Here is an 18,853-nt window from a genome sequence, read left to right as displayed (position 1 = left end):
AGAGTCAGGCGGGAATCTCCGAGCGCTGCTCGGAACCGGGCTCGGAATGATGATGTCCGTGGGGGCTCGGATCTTTGGAATCCGAGTCTGCACATCTCTACTTAAAACATCTGGCATGGGGCAGACTCACCTGGACCCCACTGATGCCTGTAGTTTGCAGGCAACTACATTTACCACATCATGTTTTGAGCAGAGTTGTTCTAGTTTTACTTTCAATTAGAAAATTCATATTTCTGTAGACTCATTCTGCGTTCAGTACTGATGATTAGTCTACATCAAAATGAACGCCGTAAGTAACAGTAACAGTCGGTCACCTTATCAATGTCTGCACTTTGCAGCATTTCCATATGTCTTCATTATTACAGACTGTGATGGACTTAGCCAGAATGACAACATCTCAGCCATGTTTTATTCTCTTTGTTCAGGCCTATACAAAGGAAACTGTTTCAGAATTAATCACTTTCCAGAAGACAATGACTATGACCATGACAGCTCAGAGTATCTTTTACGTGAGTACCCTTTTCTCTTCTTGTTGGCTTTCAGGGTCGACCTTGTTTTATAACTCTTTTGATCTGGATATAAATGCATGGAATTGGTTTACATTATGAGTGCCATGTATTAAAAAGTACTGTATTTTAGCCTACAGTATGCGCACACTTTTTGCCTCAATAACTGTCTGTGCTCAACCATGTATATCCTAAAATCCTGCGCTGTTAAGGTGCCTTGGGGACCGAATATGGCAATCATTGGCTAAACTAAGTTGTGATTTATTTCAGGCAATGAGCCTTTAACCCTGTAAACCTGGGACATTTCTGGAAAACTAAGGGTTTCTGTCTAACATAGTAAGGCGTGTAGCAGATAGTGGTCCTCACCGGATATAGCCATCAATGTCTGCCGCTGGTTCTCCTCTAACATTTCCCTATATCATCATATGACTCATATCATAATCTCCTCTATTAATACCCTTTTCATGTTCCTCATTTATCCCTTATAATACCATAGCCTCCATCAATCCCTTGTGTCATCATGCGTCAGTAGATCTTATATCTCCATTCATCATATCATATCATCATGCACCCATCATCACCCCCATCAGTCCCCTATTTTATCATCTCTTCCATCAACTATAACTATGATTATTGAATTTCTAAATATATATACAATAGCAGTAACATATGGCACTCGGGATTAGTAATTGTAGTAAAACTACAGTAGGTAACTCCCTCCTGGCATAAAAATGAGTTGACACACAAATGAAAGATGGTGCAAAATCCACCAACAAACATATGAGCAAATATAAATCTATAAGCCAATGCAGCAATAAAATAGAATAATTATCTATATAATACACAAGCAGCAAAAAAGATATCTTTAAATTAATAGCTAAATCAAAGAATACCAATTCATGTTGTCCTTCAAACCTCCCTGGGGTGGGGGGTGTTAGTATTCAGGCGAATTATTTGTATAGATAATTGTGTATTACTGTATATAGTTACTCTATTGTATAGTTTTTATATGAATGAAAAGGTGACAAGTATGGCTACAGGTTTTTTTTCAATTAGTTTATAATTATACCCAGATTGTGGCAAGGACAGCATAAGTTCACATGAGGTGAATGTGAAGTATCCGGACCAGGTTTTAGAGCAGCAAGATAATTAGATCCAGTTCAGGTTTCCTAGGCTGGTGTGAACAGGGTTTGGCTGATTAGCAGCACCTGTGGCTTTCTGTTAAATCTGTGTCCAGGGCAAAGGGTAATTGCTGGGGCTGCGGGCTGCAGTAGGGCCATTGAAAGCTGTGAGGAGCTTGGTAAACTGTGCTGCTGACACTCGTATGTTGCTGGACTGTAACCCTGTGAACATACTGGAATGTTTCCTGCTACAAATGAAGACTCAGACTGCATCTGTGTCCAGTGTATGTGATTTTTTTGCCACAATATGTAATAAATAACTACTATATAAACATGTCTTGGTATTATTATTATTATTATTATTAGGACTACCTCTTTTTTTATAGTAATACTGTAATAATTTATGTAGAAACTGGGCAGGTTAGGCATGGTGACAGTACAGTTGGACAGTGTAACATAAGTCTGACTGGACTAAACTATTGTTATCTGTGTATTATACACCAGTGATGGGCATTGAGAGAAAACAATCACCTGGATAATAACTCATTTTATGTCACATAAATGTGATAATGGCACTTGAAGTTAACATTCTGATCTTTAATTTGCAGTTCTGTGTCTGCTAAGCTTGTGTCCTTTAAATAAGATGGATTGTTCTGGGAGATGTGCTTTGATGTTTGAGAAGATTATAGTCATTACTGTGCAGATTCTTTAAATTACGCTTCATTTACAGCTCCAGTCAGTGTCTATCACAGCATTCAGTGCATTAGGTGCATTTGCCATGCTGTAATGCACATCCTCCAGTGTTGAAATTATAATTTTTTTAACCTATAGTTACATAAGTAATTTTTGATCATGTTTAATGCAATGGGCCATATAAACATGCAGCACCTGGACTAATACATGGAAAACATTTATAATCAGTACATGCAATTAGAAATGCAGTGCTGTCGGCGTGTCTTTCCTTTCCCTTTGGCAGTCAGCCATTGAAAGCTCAAAGGGCAGCTCCTGAGAGGAAAGAGAGACATGCGATGCACTCTCCTCCCCTCAGAACAGAAGTGGCGGCAGCCGATGCAAGGATGGGCCGGTGGCTGCAGAGTGGTCGAGCCACCCAGATCGCTACCACGAGCTACCAAGAGCTCACGAGCGACGGGTTGGTGACCACTGTTCTAGACAATGTGAACTAGACATTTGTTTCTGTCGGGACTAGTGTACAAAACAGTCAACTTTTGTTTTATTTTAATATATATATATATATATATATATATATATATATATATATATATATATACAAAGTCCAATGCAGCCGGCACTCTGGTCAATAGTCACAGCTGGCCCCGGTGCCCGAATTAAAGAAATAGTATACGATATCCAACAATAAATGGCACTCCGGAGACACGTTTCAGCTGAATAAATTGTATTGGAAAGGCTAAGCTTTCGGGGTTTGACCCCCTTCTTCAGAGCACACAATCCTACAGCCTTTCCAATACAATTTATTCAGCTGAAACGTGTCTCCGGAGTGCCATTTATTGTTGGATATCGTATATATATATAACCAAAAGCCAGATTGTCACTCGCTCTTGCAGGGTGTAGTTACATAGTTACATAGTAGGTAAGGCTGAAAAAAGACTTTCGTCCATCTAGTTCAACCTGGTATAGATATCCATTGCTGATTTGGTAGGTTCTGGTATTTTACAGACAAATTATATTTCTTATTTGTACCCATGGATGTTTTTCTCCAGTAAATGTTTGTCCAACTTTGCCTTGAACGCATTTATTGAGCCAGCCATTACCACCTCTCTGGGAAGAGAGTTCCAGAGTTTGACTGTTCTGACCGTAAAGAAATTCTTTCTACTAGCTGAATGAAATCTTTTTTCTTCTAATCTATACTCATGCCCTCGCGTCCTAGATTCCTTTCTAGTAGAAAATAGGGTGTGTGACAGTTCCTTATATTGGCCCTTGATATACTTGTACATGTTGAGCATGTCCCCCCTTAAACGTCTCTTTTCTAATGTAAATAGTCCCAAATTGCTTAATCTCTCCCCGTAGCTTAAATTCTCCATTCCCCTAATAAGCTTTGTTGCTCGCCTTTGGACTTTTTCTAATTCTATGATGTCCTTTTTATAGTGTGGGGCCCAGAACTGTACTCCGTACTCTAGGTGAGGTCTCACCAATGCTTTATATAGTGGCATAATTACCCTTGAGTCCATAGTTTCCATTCCCCTCTTAATACATGCCAGAATTTTGTTGGCCTTTTTTGTAGCTACATTACAATGGGCACTACATCCTAGATTGCTGTCTATTTGGACTCCTAGATCCTTTTCAAGTATGGAATTACCCAGTTCCTCTCCGCTAAGGTTGTAACTTGCACACTGGTTGAGTCTCCCAAGGTGCATAACCTTACATTTATCTACATTGAACCTCATCTTCCATTTTTTAGCCCACTCATCTAGAATTGCAAGATCATTTTGAAGCATGGTGACATCTTCTGGTGATTTGATGACTTTGTTAAGTTTTGTATCGTCCGCAAAGATGGATACATTGCTGAGTAACCCTATCCCAATATCGTTAATAAAAATGTTAAACAAAATGGGCCCCAAAACCGAGCCCTGGGGCACTCCACTTAGTACCGGTATCATATCTGATACGGCACCATTCACAACCACTCTTTGTTCTCTATTACATAGCCAATTCCCTACCCATCTGCAGATATTTTCACCCAATCCTAGGTTCTCCATTTTATTAATCAATCTCTTGTGTGGGACAGTATCAAATGCTTTAGCGAAATCTAGGAAAATCACATCTACAGCATTTCCATTATCGAGGTTTTTGCTAACCTCTTCATAGAACCCTAGTAGATTAGTTTGGCATGAGCGATTTTTCACGAACCCATGTTGGTTAGTACTGAGTAGACGGTGATGATCTAAATATTCCTGGATACCATCCCTTAAAAATCCTTCAAATAGTTTACCCACAATTGATGTTAAACTAACGGGTCTGTGATTAGCGGGATCTTCCTTTTTTCCTTTTTTGAATATTGGCACTACCTCTGCTATTCTCCAATCTTTTGGTACTATACCTGACGATAGTGACTTGCTAAAGATATAATGTAGGGGGGTAGCTAGTTCATCCCTTAATTCCATTAATACCCTCGGATGAATCCCATCTGGCCCTAGTGACTTATTTGTTTTGAGTTTGCTTAGCCTCAGTATTATTTCCTTCGGCGTGAAATCCACAATGAGATCTGGCTTATTTGTCCCGTTTGTGGTAAATGTTCGTTCCACAGTCTGCTCTCCCTTAGTAAATACTGATGAGAAGAACTCATTTAACAGTTTTGCTTTTCCCTTGTCCTCAGTAACACTTTTTCCACTAGTATCAGTTAGTGGGCCTATGTTTTCCTTAATTAAACGTTTACTATTTATGTATTTAAAAAACTTCTTTGGGTTGGTTTTGCTTTCAGTGGCTATGCACTCTTCATATAATATTTTAGCTGCTTTGATTACCCCTGCTTTGATTACCCCTGATTAGTCTGCTCAGAGGCCTTCTGAATAAATCGGCACTCAAGGTTTTAATCCCATAATCAGGTGCATAAGAAGATACCGACATATCGGGGTATAAAGACCCTGTTTTCAAGGTGTAGAACGTAGTCACAATGGGCCTTATTTTGGTTCATTCTTTCTGACAAAATCCTTCTTAGATGGGCAAAACCATGTGCACTGCAGGTGGGGCAGGTGTTACTTGTGCAGAGAGAGTTAGATTTGGGTGGGGTTTTACTTCAAAGTGAGATCTATATTGCAGTGTAAAAATAAAGCAGTCAGTATTTTCCCTGCACAGAAACAAAATTACTCACCCAAATCTAATTCTCTCTGCACATGTTACATCTGCCCCCCTGCAGTGCACATGGTTTTGTCCATCTAAGAAGGATTTTGTCAGAAAGAATGAACCAAAATAAGGCCCAATGAGATGTAGCCTGGTCATCCACAAACTAAGAGTCTCTCAGTTTGTGGATGACCAGGCTACATCTCATTGTGACTGTGGTTTATCCATTGTGATTAGTGCAGCATTTGAAAAAAAAGGGGAATCTTTTTGAGACCACTATAGATCTGGTCCTGGTTTTCCTGCCCTACAGGCTCAATTTGATTTTATGAATTTGTCACTATCTGCATGATAAGGAATATTGGGGCAGATGTATTAAGCCATATCTGTATGATAAAGAGAGATAAACGTCCAGCCAATCACCTGCTAACTGCCATATTACAGGCTGTGTTTGAAAAAAGGAGCTGATTGGCTGGACGTTTATCTCTCTTTATCACCCTTGCTAAGGCTCTTGTTAAAGCTTAATAAATCATACATCTCTGATATCCTGATCTAGTTTTAAGATCCGTTTTTGCCATGCCCCTGACAAAGTCCTTAGATGAAACGCGTTTCGCACTCTAATACTTTTCTTTTGTACTTTCCTCTTGTCCTTCACTAACAAGAGGGCAAGAGGGGCATATTAGAGGTGCTGTTCTCTGGTTTTTAATAAATTAGTGCATTACGGAGACCATACTCTTGTCTCATATACTATATATATATATACAGAGGGGGTTTGTGTGCCCGTTGCCAGGGTGGTTTATGTGCTCGTTGCGAGGGGGTTAAAATGCACAAGTGAAATTTCATGATAAAAAGAGTACTCACAGTTCACATATTACAAATTCAAGCTTAAAATAACAGATGGAAAGAAACTATCGCACCTGGGGGTCACTGCCCTCAAGTTCCTCCACTACATGTAACAGTAGGTGTTCAAGGGAAAGCAGTAGGGTTGGATAGTGAAATTGAGGGTGTGTCAGGATAAGGGACTGTCGCAACATGCATAACACCTTAAGGAGCTACAGATTTACAATTCAGAGACATAACCAAAGTTACCAGTTCACAAACTGGAACACATTTAGAAAATATCTAGCAAAATATTAAAAAACATTGAATTAAAAAAAAAAAATCACATTCCATCCACCTACAATTTGTTTCTTTGCAGGAATATGATGTATTGGAAAAATCCCAGAACAGTTTCTTTCCCCCATTATTGGGTTGTTTTTGCACAACAGCAACAATCCATTATGAAAGCAGACACTACCTAAAACAGATGCTCAAAATAGCACATATCTGGGTCTCTGCAATCAATATCTTCAGCGGTATACAGCTTTTAATGTTTGCACTTCATTTCGGGCCTTGAAACTAAGCAGGAAGAAAATATTTCTTATATAATAGGCTGAACCCTGGGTGCTTTCACTGAAGCATATTTTTGTGATTACTAACATTATAGTTCCCAAATTTTCAGAGCTTCTCTCTGGGTGATATTTGGGGGGTTCCGTGAAGTCCACAAGGGGTAGAACTTGCTAGCATACACGCTTTGAATTGAGACTATAATGTTCCAATTACCCAGGCAATTGAGGCAGTACATAGCAGATCAGTCGTGATTGACTGCACTGCATGCCAGTCACTGGTGCACACATACTGAAAGTGTGGTCAGACGGCAAAAGAGTAATATATGGGATAACTTAGTCACCGGATCGTGACAACGTAACATCCAAGAACTGACTATGCCCTTTCTGTGAGTTGACCACCCCCCGTCCCCCGTCCCGATCCTCTCACTTGGAATGTTGGAAGGTTCTCCATATCTCTATTCAAGCTTCAAAAGAGTGATTGAAACTGGAAACTCATCTGCCAATCATTGAGATTTAAGATCCATTCCAGTTATCATTAAAGAAACAGTACAGCACTGAAACAGCCTCAGTATGTGATGGTTATGGACAGAGGCCATTCTACAATCATCTTGTCCCTTGAACATTGCCGTAGCATTTGAAACCATGGACCCATGGGATTCTGATTTATATATGGTAAATGGCACAGTTCTAAAACTGTACAAATGGTAGAGTCTCTTCAGGAGTATTTGACACACATGGTTGCCTAGTCATATGCCACTTCTCCTGGAAATTGTTGGGTATTCAGGAGATCTCCCTTTTCAACCAGACATTTAGGGAGAGCCATCTAGCTTCGCTATAATTTTTTATATAGTAATAGTATATACAGAACAGCTGTACATTTTGGAGCAAATGCAATAATACAACATTATTTGGTATAGTATTACAAAACAGATAAGGAGATGAGACGGATTTCTTGCAAAAGATAGAGAAAAGTGGGTACATAAGAATACACTGAGCTGATGAATTAATATATTCCTTACAGATTTCTTGCAGGCTTGTATTCCATAGAATATACAATACTTTTTCTATGAAGGGGACCATGTAGTTATTATACAAACAGAGCCGATTGAACTTAAAATCGATTAGGAGCCTAATTCAGACCTGATCGCAGGACAAATTTGTTCTCAAAGTGGACAAAACCATGTGCACTGCAGGTGGGGCAGATGTAACATGTGCAGAGAGAGTTAGATTTGGGTGAGTTATCTTGTTTCTATGCAGGGTAAATAGATACTGGAGATTAGATTTCAGTTTGAGCAAACCACGCCCAGATCTTACTCTTTCTGCACATGTTACATCTGCCCCACTTGTAAAACAAATGAACAGATTTGCCCTGCGATCAAGTCTGATTTAGCACCTAGGTTCCATTTAGGTAAATCCAATGTCAGAGCAGAGAGAGAGAGAGAGAGAGAGATCATGGAGCCACATCAAGGGGCTCACACAGGAGATGGGCAGCACTTATGTACTGTAGGGGTAATCCAGCCTTCTGTAGCTGAGGAAAAGCAAGATCCAATCCTGGAAAATAAGGACTTCAAATCAGGGTAAAAGGAACTGAAACACAAACCTAAAGGTTGAGATCCAGGGACTGATTATAAAGTCTATAGAATGATTATCTTAGTGAGATGAATGTCAGGTGTACCTCCCAACTGTCCTGCTTTCCGCGGGAACGTCACAGTTTTTGGGAACGTTCCCACGTGGGGGGTGGAAAGTGGGAGTCTCCCCAGCAGAAGGAAATAGACGCTGTGCACATGCGCCCAAATGTCCCGATTAACAAGACCCAGATGCTGGGAGGTATGGCAAAGGTTACAGACGGCTTATGTCAGACTGAAGTCAAACTACTAGGAAAAATAAATTATGTTTTGCAGATAAAAGTCCACATGCACTATTCACTTCAGTGTGCTGTGTCTGTGCTTAATATACAGCCTGGATATTCTGTTCCAAAGAGCTTACTTTCTGTTTCTCTTCCATATCTTAAGTATTCAGTTCAGTAAACCCCACTGTGTATTTTACCTTCATAGTTCAATGCAGTTTATGGATTGAAGATGATGTTTTATGATAGCCTGGTATGTAACCCTAGAGTCACTGAATACAAATTCCGCTGGATGCACCTGTCAGTCACCCTGTTATCTTTTGTATGACAGCTCTAGAAATTACCCAGTATTGCTTTCTTACAGCTGAACAGTCTTATTATGCAGCTAATGTCACTGGCCTGTGACATCAAACATTTTGAAACAAAACGTTGCACATCACAAGTCTGACTGGCCTGGATCTGCAAGGAATAATTATTAGAGGCCTTTAAATAGCACCCGAGGAGAATTGAACTGTCGGGGATACATTCAGAGGGAACACATACAGTACACCACTTCTAATTTTCTAGTTTTTATCTTTCCTTTTTTTTTTTTTTACTAAAAATGTTAGCTAAAATATTCTGCAGAGAAAATCTGATCTCTGAAAGCACCAATACCCTGTGGGCAAAACATAAAACATTGAGGTTCAACTAGCAATGTAAAGATCATTCCAGAGGCATACAGAATAATCAAGGAGATTAAGATAAGAATTAATGCATATTAAGCAAAATGTAAATACTGTAGCTAACATATATAGCAGACATAACTAGCACATACCTCCGAACTTTATAATGTCTTCCGGCTGGACTTTCACGTGCGCTCGAAATGTGGGGGTGTGGCCTGTTGAAAAGGGGTGTGGTCTATAAATCACTTTAATCATGCCCCCTTCTCCATCGCGCGACACTGCCGGCCATGGGCGGGACTCGGGAATGTCCCAAAAAGTTGGGAGGTGTACTAGCAGAGGACATGCAAGAGGCAAGGGGCAGAGGTGTATGAGGGGGGTAATTCAGGTTGGTTTGTGAAAGAAAACTCTTTCCTTAATGGACAAAACCATGTGCACTTCAGGTGGGGCTGATGTAACATGTACATAGAGTTACATTTGGGTGGGTTGTGTTTAAACTAAAATTTAAATTGCAATGTAAAAATAAAGCAGCCAGTATTTACTCTGCACAGAAACAAAATAACTCACCCAAATGTAACTCTCTCTGCACGTTACATCTGCCCCACCTGCACATGGTATTGTCCATTAAAGAAGGAGTTTGCTTTTGCAAACCAACCTGAATCACCCCCGAGGACAAGAAGAAAGGAGGATGTATCTCCCTGTTCCTCAGCACTTATACAATAATGGAATGGAAGATAACTTTGCAGCAAATTGACATATATATTTTTCTAGAGGGAATTCAAAAGTAATAATGATGATGTTCAATTTAATAATCTTTTGCAGGAAAAATACAAATTACAACGCAAAGGATGAGCGCAGGGAATGCTTTCTGTCCTTAGATCATTAATTGTTAAACTTTTTCCAGTATCTTTAGCGTCGGAGTAATCAGACACTGCAGGTCTGACCACTAATGTCTCAGTTGTGTTCTCCCCAGGCATTGTCCGTGCCTCCAGTGTGTTTCCAATCCTCAGCACAATCTTGCTGTTACTCGGAGGACTTTGCGTTGGGGCAGGAAGGATTTATAACAGAAGGAATAACATTATACTCAGTGCTGGAATTCTCTTTGTAGCCGCTGGTAAGTGTAACTACAGTATATTATAGTTTCAATGATAACCTAATATAATATATTGATAGTACCATGTAAAGTCAAATAGTGATGCATTTTATGTCATTATGATATCAACTGTTGTGTCCAAATAAGTACTGAGAACTGTTTACACTATACAGAAGGACATACACAGGATTTTGGGGGAGGTGTTTCCACAGTGGCCCTGACCAGCATGCAAGCTGTATATTGTAGCTATCACTTTAGACCACGCATGTCCAAACTGTGGCCCCCCAGCTGTTGTGAAACGACACTTCCCAGCATGCCTTGCCATAGTTTTAGCATTCCCTAAGAGCAAAACTGTGCCAAGCATGGACGTGCGGTGAGGAAAATGGCTGAGGAGTCCCTGGCAAGTACCAGAGCCAGATTTGCACACAATATATGAGACATGGGGTACATGTGGGCATTATACACAAGTGCAACAGTATACACTGCTGGAGATTCGATGAGTTTTGATAAGAGATGTGCAGAAAAGATAGCCAGGTGAGGCATTGCCTCACCTGCCATAGACTTTTTGCTCCAGAGTTTTAACTATAAAAATGATTAGAATAATAAAAATAAGATTTTTTTAAATACAGTATTATTTGTATTTTTGACATACTTTATAAGTTCAAAACTCTGGCATATACGTGAGTATGACAGAAAAGGCTGTGCCTCGTCTGCCTCACCCCACCGCACGCCACTGGTGCCAATGCATAATGGGACTTGTAGTTTCACAACAGCTGGAGGGCCATAGTTTGGACATGCCTGCTTTAGACAGTCCTACACCTCTCTTCAATCTCTCCTCATCACATTCAAATACACATGCAATACTGAGTACACTACTGTCACTATGGATGCCATGCCAATTATTGAGATCTCTGATGACTTTATAACAATGATGGCAACATCAGTGATGGCATCTCTGATTCACAATGGATAACACATTACAATGGGTGGCATCACAGTGTCGATGGTACAATCATGTGTGACACAAATGTGTAATATGCCAGCTGATATTATGAAATGTAAATATCACAAAAGACATCGTAATAAAGATTGATGAAGACCCTACATTCCAACCCTACACACAAACTGCCCTCCCTACCGACACACACTCTGTAGACTATAAACACCCACTGATCCCTTCTCTCTACACACACTGAGGGGGAAATTTACTAAAATGTATTTCACTTGGGATGTTGCTATAGGCAACCAATCAGATACTATCTATTATATTCTAGAAGGTGCTAAATAAATCAGAAGTAGATTCTAATTGGTTGCCAATAACATTGCATGAGAAATAGAACTCCCATCTTAGTAAATTTAATTTTACACACACAGACTACTCCTCTCTCCCCACACACTCAGATTGTAGATTACATATGTAGACTGCCACTCTTCGTCATGCACACTCAGGGGGATATTCAATCTGGGATACGGTCATTGGGTCTACAGCAACTAGGTCGACAAGCATTGGGTCGACACCACTAGGTCGACAGGCAGCAAGGTCGACATGGGTCTAAGTCGACATGGGTCTAGGTCAACATGGGTGTTTGTGGAAGGTCATTAGGTCGACACAAGCATTAGGTCGACATGGGCAAAGTCAAGTCGAAAGGTCGACATGGGGTTTTTCACTGGTTTTTGAGCCGACATGTGCCGACAGGTAATATTTCATGCCCTACCATCCACTAGGGCGTGGTGGGAGAATAAAAGTGTGCCAAGCGTAGCGAGGCACCGTGCCCAAAGCATCACGAGCAAATGCTTGGAAACCTAGTTGCTGTAGACCGAACGATCCCAAACCTTCAATCCTGGGTCTTGACTGTCTATCCACCCTGACAGCCGTGACCCTGGCCCGTTTTCTTTTTGGTCAACCGCAGATCGCCAGGTGGGATTCAATGTAATGGCTGGTGATCGGTGACAATTCACGGTGTGTCCGCATAAACAGCCGCGATCGTGACAATTCACGGCCGTAATCGACAAAACTGCTTTTAAAGTCAGGCCCGTTCTGTCGATCTGCCTCCTCAATGCTGTTGGGCAAGGCAGCATTGAATAGGCACCCACCGCTATTTCCCCCATCCGAAACAGCGGCGGGGATTGAGGACCCCCCTCAGACTGTAGATTACACACAAAAACTGTCACCTCCCTACACACATTCATACTGTAGCTTACAAAGACTACCCCACTCCAATGACACACACAAACTGTACCGCTTCCCACACACTAGATTACACACACACTCTTGGTCCTGCTGGTGGGTGGCACATTGCTGGGGTGTACTTGTCCCGGGAGAATACAGTGCAGGCACCACCACTGTCCACACAGTAGAGATGGAGGAGGATCTCCGGATGAGCCAATAAGGTGAAGGACACTGCTCCCAGATAATACATTTCCCTGGCTAATGGCACCAGGAATTGCCTTTTTTGTTGAAGCAGATGACAACTTCCAGGTTGCGTTCAAGCAGTGGAACATAAAGCCCTAAAGTTGCAGCAGTCAGTTATTTTGTACGTGTAGAACAAGAGAAGAAATATTGTGTAGATTAACCAACAGAACCAAAACTGCTGCTCAATAACATTTCTTATGTCACAATTTTTAATGACACATTCATGTCATGTATTCTAAGGTGCCACTGATTCTAGTCCCAGACGGAAGCGTATTTTGCAGCAGCCACGTCTGTGTCTTTATGCTAAGGCCATAGCCTATTTCTACAAAACTAAAAAGCCTACTTGCAAAAAAAAAAAAATGTTATGTGAAAATACAGAACATAAAAATATCAGCCGTGCCATCTAGTTTTCTCATTTTTAAATGATTGTGGGTTGTATAAATGCATAGCTGTTCTCACATCAGATCTTGTTTCCTTTACCAGGGCTCAGTAACATCATTGGAATCATTGTGTACATATCTAGCAATGCTGGAGATCCCAGTGATAAAAAAGACGAGGATAAGAAGAATCAGTACAACTATGGCTGGTCATTCTATTTTGGGGCACTGTCCTTCATTGTTGCAGAGACTATAGGAGTTCTGGCTGTCAATATTTATATTGAAAGGAACAAACAGTTACGTTTTAAATTAAAGAGGGAATTCATTAAGACGTCATCTTCACCATATGCCAGAATTCCTAGCTACAGGTACCGGAGAAGACGGTCAAGGTCCAGCTCTCGCTCCACAGAGGCTTCTCCTTCCCGGGAAATCTCTCCAGCTGGCATAAAATATGCCAGTGCCATTCCCATGGGCGAGATTTCTATGTACACTCTTTCCAGGGAACCTTTGAAAATCACAACAGCTGCCAGTTTTAATCCAGACCATGATGCCAGTTTCATGCAAGTCCACAACTGTTTTCAGAAAGAACTGAAGGAAGGCCTTAATATCAGCGTGGTTAACCGAAGGACAACCCCTGTTTGAATAAGACTTATTTCTCTCTTAGGGATGTAATACACAGAGAAGAGCAATGAGTGGACCTTAAAAGAAGATTGACCACAATAGTGCCACAAAAACATAAATTAATGTTAAGATCATGTGAAAGGGCTATGAGCAGTACAGTGATGGAAAGGATTATAGCAATGGGGACAACACTTTCTTCAGTACATTATGCTGTACATATCGGTGAAATAAGATGTCCAACCATGGAGAAAGTATGTCTCCCTTTCTCTATTCTTTGATAGACTGTTCAATATTGAATTCTTCCCTACTTAGTGTAAAACAATGCACTTTTGAATTCTTCATTATAATATGAATGGGAACATTCTAGTTTTAGGAAGGAATGGTTGAGATCTGATAATTCCTCCTAATAATCTAACTTTGTAGAAACAAGTAAGAGTGGATTTTGCCAAATAAGCCATGTTGTATTTTTAATGCCAATTTTGAAGTTGCTTTATTGAAATCCCAAAGTTTACGGATCACTGTGGTTGTAGAATCCTAATGCTACACAGTATTGGGGGGGGGGGGGGGGGGGGATTCAATGCCGCTATTTCCCTGAAAAATGGCAAAGAATAGATGGAATTCTCATTCCCCTCTATTTAATCTTTCTCTTTTTTTTTTTTATGAATTTCGGAATCAATCCGAAAATTAAGAAAAGCCATGAATCTTTTTGCGCAGTAGCAGGCGCTAATTCAAAAACATATCGTCCATTTCCACGAATGCAGACTCGGCTTTTAAAGAGCCGAGTCTGCAGCTGCGAATCCCGTGAAATCCTGTGAAATACTCTTATTTCTTAAAAATCAGAAATAAGGGGAAAGATTGAATTACCCCCCTTAGAGGTAATTTTGAGAATTATGAATTACTGGTATTGTCAGTGTTAAGACATGTTTACTTGAAAAAGTCCAAGCTATATAATAATAAAGTTATTGGTGTTATATATAGGCTGTCTATAACCAGGCCCAAAATATCTCCTTCATGAAGTACGGAAAATCAGGAACACATCGGTATCGCTTGCTAAGAGTATATCAATATCTCAGTTGTTAGAGGCAGCAAATGTACACTGTAGTCTTTCACCTCACTGGGAATTGTGTCCCATAAATTCTGCAGCTCAGCCACTGCATCATCTGCAAGGATTAATGTGGGAGTTCTGCCTATGCTGCTGGTTAATAGGCTGTTTTTTTTTAAGTGCTTTGGAAACTGACCTGGCTGTTTGAATTAATGTGACTGTTAGATAATCAATTCTAAGAACATTCCATTGTGGGGTAAGCTCACACGAGAAGCCAAAAACAATATTCAATTTTAATGCAGAAGAAAAAAAGTGTTTGTTAAAATCTATCATTATACAGACAAAAGTGCCAGGTTTAGATTTGCGGCAAAATAGGGGTTGGCCAATTTAAAAATTAACATAATTTTCCTGATTATTCCTTCGCTTCGATTTTCCAAAAATGATATTAACGAGCTGTCTGAATGACAGGCTTTTGTTGCATTTGAAAAAAAAAATAATATCGTTTACTAGTTTATTACCTCCAATCACGCTGAAATCCAAATTCATTAACATTAATAGTTTTTATTCAGGTCATTTTTGGATATCTACAGTATTTTTATTATGTAGAACATTGTGTTGGAGAATGCCCCATGTAGCCCATATTGGCAAAAGAAGAGTAGATTTAACCCTTTCCGTGCTAAGGGTATTTGTCAAAATAGGTGTGAAAATTACCAAGCAAACCTTTTTTTCTTTTATTAACCCTTTGAGTGTCAATGTTGCTGTGAGAGATCCGCAAAATATCCATTCCAGTGCCGCTCACAGCGACTGTACTACTTTTGGGTGAAATATTTAACCAAACTTCAATGAATTGTCTGCATTTGTATTTATTTATACTTAAAGAACAGTCGCTGTGAGCAATGCTGGCATTTTTTGGTGGATATTTTGACAATCGTTCACCGCAACGTTGGCCCTCAAAGGGTTAAAAAAAAGTTATTGATTCTTTTCGTATCCCACTTTCTCCAAACAATTGATTGTTTTAAAGCCATTTCTGGAGCTAAACTGGGAATAAAAATATCGCTATTATAATCACACCCCCAAACTATTATTATTATCATTATTAACATCTATTTATATAGTGTCAGCATACTACAGTACTTAGCAGTTCCAATTTGGGACAAACAATAATAAAATGAGATTGGCTATTAGCAGGCAAAACAGTTAATCAATCCGCACGCTTACAATCTATAAGGAATGGATTTTGGTACATAAGGTTAAGTGCCACTTATGAAAAGCAATGGGAAAAAGTGCTTAATAGTATATGTGTTCCAGCCAATGAGCCCAGGAGGTTTTGTATAGAGAAGTATAAATGTAAGTTTGATATAAACTATGTATTGTTAATAAGGTTAATAAGATGGCTTGGAAATTTAGCCAATATGAAGAGGTGAGTTTTCAGAAAATGTATTTATTTATTATATATTAATTATGTATTAACATTTATTTATGTAGCTCACGCATACTAGGCAGTCCATTACAGAGAATAATGTCAGTCATTCACCCAGTGGAGTTTACAATTTATATTACTGATTACATGAGCACACATACACTCTGGGGAGTATATTTACTAAAAAGGCGTTTTTTTACAAGCGGAGATGTTGGCCATAGGCCAGAGCAACCAACCAGATTCTATCTGATATTTTCTAGAAGGTGCTAGATAAATGATGAGTGTAATTTATTTTATTTATGTATTAACAGTGTTCTGCTACGCTTTACAATTGGATAAAAAGATAAAACAAACTGGGTAGTTACAGACAGTCAAAATGGTAGCCAGGGGCGTAAGTTCATCTCAGTGGCCAGGAGGCAAGTTGGAATTTGGTGCCCCCCACCCCACTTGGATTCTGCTGTGAACCACACAGATGCTGCTGTAACGCAGGTGCCCCTTGAGGGCTTGGAGCCCGGAGTCTGGAGCCTCCATTGCCTCTGGGAGTTACACCCCTGCTGCTCGCAATCTATAAGGAAATAGGCATTGATACACAAGGATAGGTGTTATCTATTGCATAATGGTCCACCAGATTGGTGGGCTGTAATGGTTCTTGGTGGGCAGGTGACCCAGCAATGTTATCCAGGGGTCAATCTGATTGGTTGGTAGAATCTGATCGTTGCTATGGGCCACATCACTTTTTAAAAGCCTGTACTTTATTAAATATACCCCTAGGATTTATTTTTTTCAGGTATGTTTTTGTAGTGTAGGAGTACAGGAGCACCTGGAGGAAAACCACGAATATACATACAAACATACACACTCCGCACAGATAGTGCCTTGGTCAGGAATTCAACTCATTACCTCAGTGCTGTGCTACAGGAATGCTACCACTATGCTAAATGTGATGGAAGGTTTGGAGACAAAGGGTGAGTCTTATTGTACAAGAGAGTTGCAATGGGTGGTCAGCAATGGAAAAAAACAGTATGTGTGGATGAAAGGTTCAAGTCTTAAGGAGCGTACACACGGTGCCCTTGCCTTGATATTCGATCCCGATTCGATTTGGATCCAATTGCATGGTAAGGCAAAGGCATTAGATTTAGACTATATAGTACAGATCTGTATTATAGTCTTGCCTGCACAGTCTATTTTTCTATTCGATTTTGATGCTGCGGGGTAGCGCATCAGGATCAAATCGAAATCAAATTTGTTTGACTACCGTTTATTTTGCTTATATAAGCAAAATAGAATAAAAAAATAAACTACATCACAGCGTGTGTACGGAGCATTAGGCAGAGCTAAGGAGTTGAATTGGAAGAGATTTTGAGACACCTGTATGGATTTATGTTTGTGCAGTTTCCTCAGTGGCTTTATTTGTTAGTAGAAGTATTTTATATTGCATTAGGCAACAAATGTACAGAGTGGCACTGATAAATACTGTGGGCAGCGAGAAAGTGCTGCATCAGTGTACTAGCTGTTGCATTCAAACTAGATTTTGGGAGTGAAAGTCTGGTTAGGGGAATGCCAGGAAGAGGGGTATAACACAATATAGTATTTTAGGGCCCTAGAGAAAGGGCCAGGCCCAGATAAAAAAAAACACAATTAAAAATAGTATTCTCTGTGCAGAGATCTGCACTTAAGTATGCTGTGGGTCCCTCAGCTGTTGCACTACCCCGCACCCGCCCCACTTCAGGCAGTGGAGATGTCTGCTGCTCAGGAGCAGCAGTCTCTGTGGACCCATGGCTGCCCTGCACACAGTAGCCTGTACTGGGCTGAGGAGAGACCCTCCTGAAAGGGAAGATAGGCAGTGAGGGGAAGCGGAGGACCCCTCCAACAAGCATAGCCCTGGTAATCAGTGAACCCAATCCCAATTGTCTATTGACACTTCTGTAGACTGTGTGGGAGTTTGTGAAGTGTCTGGCATTAGATACAGTATGTGTCTATTTTGGATATGGGAAACAAAGGGCAGGTCTAAATCAGGAATGACGCCTAGCTAGTGAGCTTGAGGGGTTGGTATTATTTGTATCCAGGTAGGCAGCTGCTGATGACTGCTGGGAATATTAGCTTTAGTTTGCATTTGAGATGGAAAGAGGATATCCATGAAGAAGGGATAGATAGACATCCAGTAATGTGGGCCACACAGATAGCGAGAGATCTAGAGAGGATAGATAGATTTGGGTATCATCATCACAGAAAGGATAATGAAACACAGAAAAGCTTATTCATTTTCCAAAAGCTTTGGCACAGATAGAGAAGAGTGAGGAGCCTAATACTGAGCATTCTGGCAGAGCCGTAATTATACATGTTGGTGCCCTGTGCAGGGAAGAGCGTTGTGCCCCCACCACCCATGTCATGTTTTGATATTATGGATATTTTTTATATAAGTGACTATTTTGTCCGCATTTAAAGATTTGTATGTTTTATTGTAATAAATGTCTGTGTTTTTATATAATGAAGCTGTCCAATACCTTTATCATTATTTATGTTATTTCATATTTTCTGGAGCCGGCTACACTTT

At 40.2% G+C, this 18,853-nt stretch overlaps 1 protein-coding gene across 2 annotated transcripts in view; it reads left to right on the top strand.

Moving 5' to 3' along the window:
- Window positions 1–14,402, top strand: part of CACNG4 (calcium voltage-gated channel auxiliary subunit gamma 4) — an 87,342-nt gene extending 72,940 nt beyond the window's left edge. Inside the window, exons 2-4 of one of the 2 annotated variants that reach the window (XM_083148194.1) lie at window positions 426–509; window positions 10,307–10,447; window positions 13,323–14,402. In XM_083148194.1, coding sequence (XP_083004320.1) covers window positions 426–509; window positions 10,307–10,447; window positions 13,323–13,858 — 761 coding nt within the window. In that variant the 3' untranslated portion in view covers window positions 13,859–14,402. The remainder of the gene's footprint in view (window positions 1–425; window positions 510–10,306; window positions 10,448–13,322) is intronic. The other variant, XM_083148195.1, reaches the window with a different exon arrangement.
- The last annotated feature ends 4,451 nt before the right edge of the window (window positions 14,403–18,853 follow it).

The sequence above is a fragment of the Crinia signifera genome, chromosome 6 (assembly GCF_055691185.1).
Source record: "Crinia signifera chromosome 6, ASM5569118v1, whole genome shotgun sequence".
Lineage (NCBI taxonomy): Eukaryota > Metazoa > Chordata > Amphibia > Anura > Myobatrachidae > Crinia > Crinia signifera.
This window is presented reverse-complemented; position numbering and strand designations above follow the sequence as displayed.